The following is a 12,842-nucleotide window of genomic DNA, read 5'->3' as shown; positions in this document are numbered from 1 at the left end:
GGACATGGAGAGCGAGGAGAAACAGAGGGTAGTGTGGGAGAGAGGAGTGTGGGAAGAGAGGGAGGAGGGGGAGAGATGAGGACAGAGAGAGAGAGGGGAAACAGAGGGTAGTGTGGGAGAGAGGAGTGTGGGAAGAGAGGGAGGAGGGGGAGAGAGGAGGACAGAGAGAGAGAGGGGAAACAGAGGGTAGTGTGGGAGAGAGGAGTGTGGGAAGAGAGGGAGGAGGGAGAGAGAGGAGGACATGGAGAGCGAGGAGAAACAGAGGGTAGTGTGGGAGAGAGGAGTGTGGGAAGAGAGGGAGGAGGGGGAGAGATGAGGACAGAGAGAGAGAGGGGAAACAGAGGGTAGTGTGGGAGAGAGGAGTGTGGGAAGAGAGGGAGGAGGGGGAGAGAGGAGGACATGGAGAGCGAGGAGAAACAGAGGGTAGTGTGGGAGGCAGAGAAGGCAGTGTGGGAGGCAGAGAAGGCAGTGTGGGAGAGAGAGGAGTCTGGGAAGAGAGAGCAGAGGGAGAGATCGAGATGGAGAGACGAGAGAGGGGAGAGGTAGGAGAGAGAGAGCGCACAGTGCTGCTTTGTCCCAGAGCCATGATTACAGCCCACTCTCCTCCCGGTGTGCTTGACTCCCACGCTCCCCTAAGTTACTTGTGCTGGGCTGCCCGTCAGAGGAATGATAAAACAACCTCTTCCTCCTTTCATGGACGCTCAGCCAAATTATTCTCTATCTCTCCCACACCCTTTCCCTCCCTCTTTCTCTCTTTCTGTCTCCATCCATCCTCATTATAGTTTTTCCTGTATTTCGTTTGCCAGACTTGAAAAGTGATTCTCACCAGTAACTATGGGGGAAGAGTCTACACTACAGTCTAGTGTTTTCTTATGTAATCCCTCAAACCAATGATGGACTTCAATCAATCAATCAAATGTATTTATAAAGCCCTTTTTACATCAGCAGATGTCACAAAGTGCTTATACAGAAACACAGCCTAAAACCCCAAACAGCAAGCAATGCAGGTGTAGAAGCACGGTGGCTAGGAAAAACTCCCTAGAAAGGCGGGAACCTAGGAAGAAACCTAGAGAGGAACCAGGCTCTGGTGGCCAGTCCTCTTCTGGCTGTGCCGGGTGGAGATTCTAACAGTACATGGCCAAGATGTTCAAACGTTCATTGATGACCAGCTGGGTCAAATAATAATAATCACAGTAGTTGTAGAGGGTTCAACAGGTCAGCACCTCAGGAGTAAATGTCAGTTGGCTTTTCATAGTATCTCTACCACTCCTACTGTCTCTAGAGAGTTGAAAACAGCAGTTCTGGGACAGGTAGCACATCTGGTGAACAGGTCAGGGTTCCATAGCCGCAGGCTTGAAACTGGAGCAGCAGCAAGACCTACTACCCTGAGACAAGGCTGAGTATAGCCCACAAAGATCTCCACCACACGAGCCCGAGGGGGCGCCAACCCGGAGATCACGTCAGGGACTCAGCCCACTCAAGTGACGCACCCCTCCTAGGGACAGCATGGAAGAGCAGCAGTAAGCCAGTGACTCAGCCCCTGTAATAGGGTTAGAGGCAGAGAATCTCAGTGGAGAGAGAGGAACTGGCCAGGCAGAGACAGTAAGGGTGGTTTGTTGCTCCAGTGCCTTTCCATTCACCTTCACACTCCTGGGCCAGACAACACTCAATCATAGGACGTACTGAAGAGATTAGTTTTCAGTAAAGACTTAAAGGTTGAGAGAGAGTCTGCGTCTCTCACATGGATAGGCAGACCATTCCATAAAAATTTAGCTCTATAGGAGAAAGCCCTGCCTCCAGCTGTTTGCTTAGAAATTCTAGGGACAATAAGGAGGCCTGCGTCTTGTGATCGTAGCGTACGTGTAGGTATGTACAGCAGGACCAAAACAGAGAGATAGGTAGGAGCAAGCCCATGTAATGCTTTTAGGTTAGCAGTAAAACCTTGAAATCAGCCATAGCCTTAACAGGAAGCCAGTTTAGGGAGGCTAGCACTGGAGTAATATGATCAAATGTTTGGGTTCTAGTCAGGATTCTAGCAGCCGTGTTTAGCACTAAGTGAAGATTATTTAGTGCTTTATCTGGGTAGCCAGAGAGTAGAGCATTGCAGTAGTCCAATCTAGAAGTAACAAAAGCATAGATGACCTTTTCTGCATCATTTTTGGACAGAAAGTTTAAGATTTTTGCAATGTTACGAAGATATTTCAAGAATATCCTTGAAATATTCTTGATATGTTCGTCAAAAGAGAGATCAGGGTCCAGAGTAACGCCGAGGTCCTTCACAGTTTTATTTGAGACGACTGTACAACCATCAAAATTAATTGTCAGATCTGACAGAAGATCTCTTTGTTTTTTGGGACCTAGAACTAGCATCTCTGTTTTGTCCGAGTTTAAAAGTAAAACATTTGCCGCCATCCACTTCCTTATGTCTGAAACACATGCTTCCAGGGAGGGAAATTTTGGGGCTTCACCATGTTTTATCAAAATGTACAGTTGTGTATCGTCCGCAAAGCAGTGAAAGTTAACATTATGTTTCCGAATGACATCACCAAGAGGTAAAATATATAGTGAAAACTATAGTGGTCCTAAAACAGAACACCGAAACTTACAATTGATTTGTCAGAGAACAAACCATCCACAGAGACAAACTGATATCTTTCTGACAGATAAGATTAAGGTTTCCAATCTCTCCAAAAGAATGTGTTGATCGATGGTGTCAAAAGCAGCACTAAGGTCTAGGAGCACGAGGACAGATGTAGAACCTCGGTCTGACGCCATTAAAAGGTAATTTACCACCTTCACGAGTGCAGTCTCAGTGCTATGATGGGGTCTAAAACCAGACTGAAGCGTTTCGTATACATTATTTGTCTTCAGGAGGGCAGTGAGTTGCTGCGCAACAGCTTTTTCAAAAAATGTTGAGAGGAAGGGGAGATTCGATATAGGTCGACAGTGTTTTACATTTTCTGGGTCAAGGTTTGGCTTTTTCACGAGAGGCTTTATTACTGCCACTTTTAGTGAGTTTGGTACACATTCGGTGGATAGGGAGACATTTATTATGTTCAACATAGGAGGGCCAAGCACAGGAAGCAGCTCTTTCAGTAGTTTAGTTTGAATAGGGTCCAGTATTCAGGTTTAGAGGCCATGACAATTTTCATGAATGTGTCAAGAGATTTAGGATTAAAAAACTTGAGTGTCTCCACTGATTCTAGGTCCTGGCAGTGTTGTGCAGACTCAGGACAACTGAGCTTTGGAGAAATACGTAGATTCAAAGAGGAGTCTGTAATTTGCTTTCTTGTACGGGGTCAAGTTGTTACAGCACTGCCAACTGTGATCTTTTGTCACCACCTGCTGGTCATATGTGACTCTACAACTGTGATCTTTTGCCACCACCTGCTGGTCATATGTGACTCTACAACTGTGATCTTTTGCCACCACCTGCTGGTCATATGTGACTCTACAACTGTGATCTTTTGCCACCACCTGCTGGTCATATGTGACTCTACAACTGTGGGAGATCACCTATTCTCCTGTCTCTTCCATATTTTTTATTTTATTTCTCAAAACTAATTCAGAGACAGAAATAAACATTCTAGGATAATACAGATATAACAACTTTTTTTATAGGCCCTTTGAATGATTTTTGTCTTATTCAAAGGCAATACAACAAACAAGAATAAGAACAAACAAAGCCAATATCATTCACAGAACCCCAAACCTTTAATTACCACAGCTTGCTCACAAAGATATATGTGGAGGGGGAAAACACACAAACAGGAAGAGAGAGAGACAGCCAGATTCATCACCACAGACAGGACGCTGTGATGTCACAGACAGGACGCTGTGACGTCACAGACAGGATCCTGTGATGTCGCAGACAGGACGGTGTGATGTCACAGACAGGACCCTGTGATGTCGCAGACAGGACGCTGTGATGTCACAGACAGGACCCTGTGATGTCGCAGACAGGACGCTGTGACGTCTCAGACAGGACCCTGTGATGTCGCAGACAGGACCCTGTGATGTCGCAGACAGGACGGTGTGATGTCACAGACAGGAAGGACCCTGTGATGTCGCAGACAGGACGCTGTGATGTCATTAGTATGTGACGGACGGTTGGATTTACAGCTCCAACATCCTGGCTGGTATAATTAAGCTCTAAACCAGAGAAATAGCACACGCGCACGCACATCCACCCACCCCTACTGAAACATACACTCTCTCATGCACATCCACCCACCCCTACTGAAACATACACTCTCTCATGCACATCCACCCACCCCTACTGAAACATACACTCTCTCATGCACATCCACCCACCCCTACTGAAACATACACACTCTCTCATGCACATCCACCCACCCCTACTGAAACATACACACTCTCTCATGCACATCCACCCACCCCTACTGAAACATACACACTCTCTCACGCACATCCACCCACCCCTACTGAAACATACACACTCTCTCACGCACATCCACCCACCCCTACTGAAACATACACACTCTCTCACGCACATCCACCCACCCCTACTGAAACATACACACTCTCTCACGCACATCCACCCACCCCTACTGAAACATACACACTCTCTCATGCACATCCACCCACCCCTACTGAAACATACACACTCTCTCATGCACATCCACCCACCCCTACTGAAACATACACACTCTCTCACGCACATCCACCCACCCCTACTGAAACATACACACTCTCTCATGCACATCCACCCACCCCTACTGAAACATACACACTCTCTCATGCACATCCACCCACCCCTACTGAAACATACACACTCTCTCATGCACATCCACCCACCCCTACTGAAACATACACACTCTCTCATGCACATCCACCCACCCCTACTGAAACATACACACTCTCTCACGCACATCCACCCACCCCTACTGAAACATACACACTCTCTCACGCACATCCACCCACCCCTACTGAAACATACACACTCTCTCACGCACATCCACCCACCCCTACTGAAACATACACACTCTCTCATGCACATCCACCCACCCCTACTGAAACATACACACTCTCTCATGCACATCCACCCACCCCTACTGAAACATACACTCTCTCACGCACACACACATATATGCCCTGTATATACTTGCATGCACCCTTTGTCTTCCATTGTCATGTCAAGATCTTCTAGCTGTTATTTTATGTCTGTGTGTTGGTTGTTTTCTTATGTCTTACGTTACCTACTCGTTCTCCTGTGCCATAGTTTGCCGTACCCAGTTAAGAGCTGTTTAAATACTGAGACGACGGCACAATGACTCATTCTCAATAGTGAGAGAGTCAAACTATGATTCTCCAGAGAGAGTGAAACCTCCGTAGTAGCATTTGGCTTGGTTCCTCTGTGGCACAACATGAAAGAAATGCGAGGGCCCATTAGCCTATTTAAGGACATGGATGGTACTTAGTGATCTACCGTTGCTTATGCGTTAACTGCTATATGAGCTTGTAGCATTCTAGGCACGATTACATTATCTACACGTCTAAGATGGTACATACAGTACATGCTGAGAGAGTGATTGACAGATGACGCAGTGGGTCTTGGGAACGAGAAAAGACCATAACACCCCTCTGTGACATCACGGTATGAACCCCGGATGTCATGTGACTTCTGCAATGCCCAACTGACAGAATTTAGCAAGCTCCTCTTAAACGACATGTCATGTTTGCCAAATTCCTCAGTCTGTGTATGTGTGTGTGTGTGCGCTTGCGTGTGTGTGAATGTACTACTGAATGTAAGAGAGTGGGAGATCAGACAGACAGACAGGAGAGAATCGGCTCATAAAAGCTATAGTATTCTCCTGAAGTCTAGCTAGTCTCTCTCCCGGGAGTCAATGAGCAGCCTGCATTATCATCATCCCCACACTGACTGACTGACTGATTGACTGACTGACTGATTGACTGACTGACACAGAAACATACATGGTCAGAAAATAACCAGCACAAACGCACGTCGGCTAGCTGGCGAACTCACAACAACACAGAAGCCTTATAGTACGAGAGAAACTGCAAACGACTGTTGTTTGAGAAAAAAAATGAATTAAAGTACATCCATAGATAGAGAAAATGCTAAAATGGCACACTGCAATACTTCTGCTGTTCTATCCTACTGTATATAACAAAAAAATAAGTATTTACAAAAAACAATAACCACTTTAACTTGGTTGGTTTTTCATCTTTTCTTTTTTCAGCATTTGAAATCGAGCAAAAACTTTATTTTATAGGGAGGAGTGGGCGACATTTTGGTAAATTTCTTTGCAATCCCCCCATTTGCTAAATGCTGTTGGTGTGCGGTGCCGGTGGGTCCTCCTCCTCACTCTGGGGGGAGGGTCTTCTGATGCTGGGGGTGCTGTAGAAGTAGGGTTGTCAGGGGGGTCCCTTGGGAGGGGGCAGGGAGGAGTACAGGGTACAGGAGGTTGGCTGTAGGGGGGTACGATGGTTTGTGGCGCCCCTCGCCTGCTCATGCTGTTAGCTCTTCCCTCAGCTCTTTGTTCCTGCGCACCACCTGGGCATGCCTCTCCTGAGGACAACACAGAGAGAGATGCTGCCATGTTGGAAACCTCTCAATATTGACCCTGCCCTGAGACTCTCTGGTTCAAGTCTGTCAATTTACACTCCTCTTTCAGCTGACATATTCAACTACAATGGCCATCCATGAATGATGCCCGAAGCCCCTACCGAAAAATATCAAAGCCTTCTACCTTGCACAACCCCTTGTCCAGTCCCCTGGTCTTGCTGTCTCCACCTACCATCTTTCCCACCAAGCTCTCCTCTCACCTTCTCCTGCAGGCGCTCCATGATGGAGGCCAGGTAGGCCTGGCGGTTCTCCTTGATCTGCTCCATCTTCATGGTCAGCTTCTCCTCTGCCATCTTGCTGAAGTTGCTGTTCTCCTCCATGGCCTTCATCACCACGTCCCTCTCGTGCTCCCGCTTTTCTGCCAGGGCCCTGAGAACCTGGGCCTCCTGGGACTGAAGCGGTGATAGAATAGAATATAATAGAGTAGAATATAATCGAAAAAAAGTAGAATAGAACAGAATAGAATAGAACAGAATAGAGTAGAACAGAATAGAATAGAACAGAATAGAGTAGAATGCAGGATAATCCAAGATACAAGGTGGGAACGAGAGGATAAGAATTGGTTTTAGTGTCATTCCTTTGCCTGATGAATATGATCATTGCTTAGTAAGTAAGTATAACAGTCTAAGCCAAACCAAGGTATAGGCTAAGAAGGATAGGATAAAGTGTCATATGCTAGCATGATTCAGTGTGATACAGTGACTGAATTAAGTTGTCGGCTTATGCTAAGGGACTCACTCTCCTCCGGTCCTCAGCGGCCTCCAACTTCTTCTGGATGTCCTCCAGAGAGACATCCTTCTTGGGAGGCGAGGTGACGCAGTGGGCCGCATCCGACACCGGAGAGGGGGGCTTCAGGATCACCTCGAAAGCCTGGCCAGAGGCACGCTTGTTGATGGGCTTCACCTCCATGCCTGCTACTAGAAGAAGGGGACAGGCAGAGGAAAACCATAGAGGGAAATACTAAATCCTGCCTTTGTAGTGATAATATTACCGCAAAACAAACTTTCACTTTTTTTTTTAATTGCCTGTTGGTTGCCTTTGCTGTAAGTTGAAAGAAAAAATGTTTTAAAGTCAGGTGACATTTCTGTTTACCTTGGAACTCTCCCACCAGGTTCTTGCGTGTCTCTGGATACAGGCAGGAGCAGAGGAGAGACAGGACAGACATCTCCTTCATCTTCTCTTTGTACGCTGTGGAGAACACACACACAGAGACAGACAGAAAGACAGACAGACCGTTAACCTACTTTCTCATCCTCATAAATTATCATCTCACATGGCATTGCCATCGTTAGATGTTTAGGAAAATAAATATTCAGCAAATCCTTAAAAATAAAAGAACGTATGATCAAAGGCGGTCTAGTCTGGTGAGAAGAATCAGCTTGAGGCTTCTAAGCCTCATTTTATTGGGCTTTGTTTGTGCAGACTGTGAAGGGAAGTGGGTTGAATGTGTGTGTGTGTGTGTGTGTGTGTGTGTGTGTGTGTGTGTGTGTGTGTGTGTGTGTGTGTGTGTGTGTGTGTGTGTGTGTGTGTGTGTGTGTGTGTGTGTGTGTGTGTGTGTGTGTGTGTGCTGTGTCCTCCTATGCTCTGATCTCCACAGCGGTCGACCACCTCCCCACAGGATTCATTCTCCACAGCGGTCGACCACCTCCCCACAGGATTCATTCTCCACAGCGGTCGACCATCTCCCCACAGGATTCATTCTCCACAGCGGTCGACCCTCTCCCCACAGGATTCATTCTCCACAGCGGTCGACCACCTCCCCACAGGATTCATTCTCCACAGCGGTCGACCACTTCCCCACAGGATTCATTCTCCACAGCGGTCGACCACCTCCCCACAGGATTCATTCTCCACAGCGGTCGACCACTTCCCCACAGGATTCATTCTCCACAGCGGTCGACCACCTCCCCACAGGATTCATTCTCCACAGCGGTTGACCACCTCCCCACAGGATTCATTCTCCTCAGCGGTCGACCATCTCCCCACAGGATTCATTCTCCACAGCGGTCGACCACCTCCCCACAGGATTCATTCTCCACAGCGGTCGACCACCTCCCCACAGGATTCATTCTCCACAGCGGTCGACCACCTCCCCACAGGATTCATTCTCCACAGCGGTCGACCACCTCCCCACAGGATTCATTCTCCACAGCGGTCGACCACCTCCCCACAGGATTCATTCTCCACAGCGGTCGACCACCTCCCCACAGGATTCATTCTCCACAGAGGTCGACCACCTCCCCACAGGATTCATTCTCCACAGCGGTCGACCACCTCCCCACAGGATTCATTCTCCACAGCGGTCGACCACCTCTCCACAGGATTCATTCTCCACAGCGGTCGACCACCTCCCCACAGGATTCATTCTCCACAGCGGTCGACCACCTCCCCACAGGATTCATTCTCCACCGTGGTCGACCACCTCCCCACAGGATTCATTCTCCACAGCGGTCGACCACCTCCCCACAGGATCCATTCTCCACAGCGGTCGACCACCTCCCCACAGGATTCATTCTCCACAGCGGTCGACCACCTCCCCACAGGATCCATTCTCCACAGCGGTCGACCACCTCCCCACAGGATCCATTCTCCACAGCGGTCGACCACCTCCCCACAGGATTCATTCTCCACAGCGGTCGACCATCTCCCCACAGGATTCATTCTCCACAGCGGTCGACCATCTCCCCACAGGAGTCATTCATCATCAGCTATGCATTTAATTTTCGCCTATTATTTATTCACTTAGCTAGCAGAGTCTGTCGCTAGTACTGGTAACATCCAACCGCCATTTAACAGCAGGGAAAGCACCTGCAGGCATACTGATTATGGCTGATGTTGCTGAAAGCTACTAGCCTGTTCCGGAATCCAAACTGAATTGTTCTGCCATCATGACTTTTAAGTGAATCAATAGTGATTCCAGGTTAGAATGCTACAGAGCTGTTCTTGGCACCCAAAGTGGGGTGTGAACCTACTGTAGCATCCCATCAGGGAGCCAGCAGAAAGAAGACATCTACTCCATCATATTGTACTGCAACATACAGTCTGGATATGTCCTCTACCTCTCCTGGCTGCTGTTTATAGTGTACAGTACAGTGTCTGAAGGCCCAGTGTACCGTCGGGCACCTCGACGTGCCAAGTAGAACCCAGCTTATATGATCCATCATCCATCACACGCGGTGGGCTGCAGGGCTGAATTGTGCTACATTGATCCCTGACTGATGTCCCTGGCTGGGAGTCAACACTGAGAAAAGTAAAGCTCTAAGATTTACAGTTGGACATGGAGGAGAGAAGTGTAGCTGGTGCCCATGGACGTTCTGCTGGTGCCCACCCGGCCAAACCATCTCCCTGTCTTTCTGTCTGTTCGAATGAAGTGTATTCTAGCACCTTCAGCAGTGGTGCTGCACCACCAGACAACCCCTCTCCTCTCCCTGTCTCTATCCGTCTGCCACAACAGGCAGCTCACAGCCGAGCAGACGCCACGGAGCATGAACTCTTACATGTAGCGTTATCTCTCTGACTCTCCAATGGGCTTGTTAACCCCTCCTAGAAGAGAGGGAAGAGAATGAGAGGAGAGAGCAGAGAGGAGGACTGGGTTAGCTCTCTTTGATAGGCGTATTAACCCCTCCTTTCCAGAAGACGTGGAGGAGGAGGAGAAAAGGGGGACTGGGTTAACCCCTCCTTTCCAGAAGACGTGGAGGAGGAGGAGAAAAGGGGGACTGGGTTAACCCCTCCTTTCCAGAAGACGTGGAGGAGGAGGAGAAAAGGGGGACTGGGTTAACCCCTCCTTTCCAGAAGACGTGGAGGAGGAGGAGAAAAGGGGGACTGGGTTAACCCCTCCTTTCCAGAAGACGTGGAGGAGGAGGAGAAAAGGGGGATGTGAAGAGGAGGAGTTGAGGGCTGATTTGGGCTGGCTGACTCCCACAGGGATCGAGGGTCCTCAGGGAAGGCAAATGGAGGCTGCTGCCTTCAGTGGAGCGGTGGAGGGGATTTTAATTTGTAATTACTGGACCAGACCATCTCTACTGGTGGGTGGTGGAAGTGTGTGTGTGTGTGTGTGTGTGTGTGTGTGTGTGTGTGTGTGTGTGTGTGTGTGTGTGTGTGTGTGTGTGTGTGTGTGTGTGTGTGTGTGTGTGTGTGTGTGTGTGTGTGTGTGTGTGTGTGTGTGTGTGTGTGCGCATCTGTGCTTAAGTGTGTGTGTCTGTGTGTGTTTGTGTGCATACAAGTGAATGCATGTGCGTGCTGGGAACCACAGGCAGCAACCATTTTCCCTTCAGGACGACTCAGCGTGTCAGTGATGTCTGTGATGTGAACAATTGGTGGTTCAGTGGAGCAGATAATGCAGGTTAAGTGCTTATTGAGCAGGTCAGAAGATAACTGCAGCTGGTAACTGTCAGCCTGCTCTCACCTTGGCCAGCTGTGTGTTTTGGTGTTTAGGGAATGTTGTCAACAGAGTTATACTGGAAAAGATATGTATATTAAATTCATTTGTTCAATGGTTTGACCCAATTCTAAACTAAACATTGTTATTCTATTAGGATGCACTAAAAAAACACAATTCTACTGTGCATTAATCATGAAGAGAAATAATTTTGTCATCTTTTCAGCAAGTTTTACACTGAGCATCCTCTTCTATTCCCACGGAGATCTCCTCCTCACCACGGAAACAGAGGCAGTTACCATGCTTCCTGTTGAAATCCTTTAGCATGAGACATCAGATCATCAATAACCCCTCCTCCCCTGTCCTGTTGTCCCCCGTCCCTCCACCCCAACTCAATACTGTCCTGTTGTCCCCCGTCCCTCCACCCCAACTCAATACTGTCCTGTTGTCCCCGTCCCTCCACCCCAACTCAATACTGTCCTGTTGTCCCCCGTCCCTCTACCCCAACCCAATACTGTCCTGTTGTCCCCCGTCCCTCCACCCCAACTCAATACTGTCCTGTTGTCCCCGTCCCTCCACCCCAACTCAATACTGTCCTGTTGTCCCCCGTCCCTCCACCCCAACCCAATACTGTCCTGTTGTCCCCCGTCCCTCCACCCCAACCCAATACTGTCCTGTTGTCCCCGTCTCTCCACCCCAACTCAACACTGTCCTGTTGTCCCCCGTCCCTCTACCCCAACTCAATACTGTCCTGTTGTCCCCCGTCCCTCCACCCCAACCCAATACTGTCCTGTTGTCCATCGTCCCGTCCCTCCACCCCAACTCAATACTGTCCTGTTGTCCCCCGTCCCTCCCTCCCTGTCCTGTTGTCCTCCGTCCCTCCACCCCAACCCAATACTGTCCTGTTGTCCCCCGTCCCGTCCCTCCACCCCAACCCAATACTGTCCTGTTGTCCATCGTCCCGTCCCTCCACCCCAACTCAATACTGTCCTGTTGTCCCCCGTCCCTCCACCCCAACTCAATACTGTCCTGTTGTCCCCGTCCCTCCACCCCAACTCAATACTGTCCTGTTGTCCCCGTCCCTCCACCCCAACCCAATACTGTCCTGTTGTCCCCCGTCCCTCCACCCCAACTCAATACTGTCCTGTTGTCCCCGTCCCTCCACCTCAACTCAATACTGTCCTGTTGTCCCCCGTCCCTCCACCCCAACTCAATACTGTCCTGTTGTCCCCCGTCCCTCCACCCCAACCCAATACTGTCCTGTTGTCCCCGTCCCTCCACCCCAACCCAATACTGTCCTGTTGTCCCCGTCCCTCCACCCCAACCCAATACTGTCCTGTTGTCCCCCGTCGCTCCACCCCAACCCAATACTGTCCTGTTGTCCCCCGTCCCCCGTCCCTCCACCCCAACCCAATACTGTCCTGTTGTCCCCCGTCCCTCCACCCCAACCCAATACTGTCCTGTTGTCCCCGTCCCTCCACCCCAACTCAATACTGTCCTGTTGTCCCCGTCCCTCCACCCCAACTCAATACTGTCCTGTTGTCCCCGTCCCTCCACCCCAACTCAATACTGTCCTGTTGTCCCCCGTCCCTCCACCCCAACCCAATACTGTCCTGTTGTCCCCCGTCCCTCCACCCCAACCCAATACTGTCCTGTTGTCCCCGTCCCTCCACCCCAACCCAATACTGTCCTGTTGTCCCCCGTCCCTCCACCCCAACTCAATACTGTCCTGTTGTCCCCGTCCCTCCACCCCAACTCAATACTGTCCTGTTGTCCCCCGTCCCTCCACCCCAACTCAATACTGTCCTGTTGTCCCCCGTCCCTCCACCCCAACCCAATACTGTCCTGTTGTCC

At 49.5% G+C, this 12,842-nt stretch overlaps 1 protein-coding gene across 2 annotated transcripts in view; it reads right to left on the bottom strand.

Annotated features, from left to right (window-relative positions):
• Positions 1-3,692: 3,692 nt before the first annotated feature.
• LOC106570558 (stathmin-2) overlaps positions 3,693-12,842 on the bottom strand; it is a 14,433-nt gene continuing 5,283 nt past the window's right edge. The window contains exons 2-5 of one of the 2 annotated variants that reach the window (XM_014143003.2): positions 7,703-7,798; positions 7,349-7,524; positions 6,811-7,002; positions 3,693-6,553 (exon numbers count right to left, since the gene is read on the bottom strand). In XM_014143003.2, coding sequence (XP_013998478.1) covers positions 6,494-6,553; positions 6,811-7,002; positions 7,349-7,524; positions 7,703-7,798 — 524 coding nt within the window. In that variant the 3' untranslated portion in view covers positions 3,693-6,493. Of the gene's footprint in view, positions 6,554-6,810; positions 7,003-7,348; positions 7,528-7,702; positions 7,799-12,842 lie in introns of both variants that reach the window. The other variant, XM_014143002.2, reaches the window with a different exon arrangement.

Source organism: Salmo salar, chromosome ssa14 (assembly GCF_905237065.1).
Source record: "Salmo salar chromosome ssa14, Ssal_v3.1, whole genome shotgun sequence".
Taxonomy (NCBI): Eukaryota; Metazoa; Chordata; class Actinopteri; order Salmoniformes; family Salmonidae; genus Salmo; species Salmo salar.
Note: the sequence above shows the minus strand (reverse complement) of the source record. Positions and strands in the feature narration are given on the sequence as shown.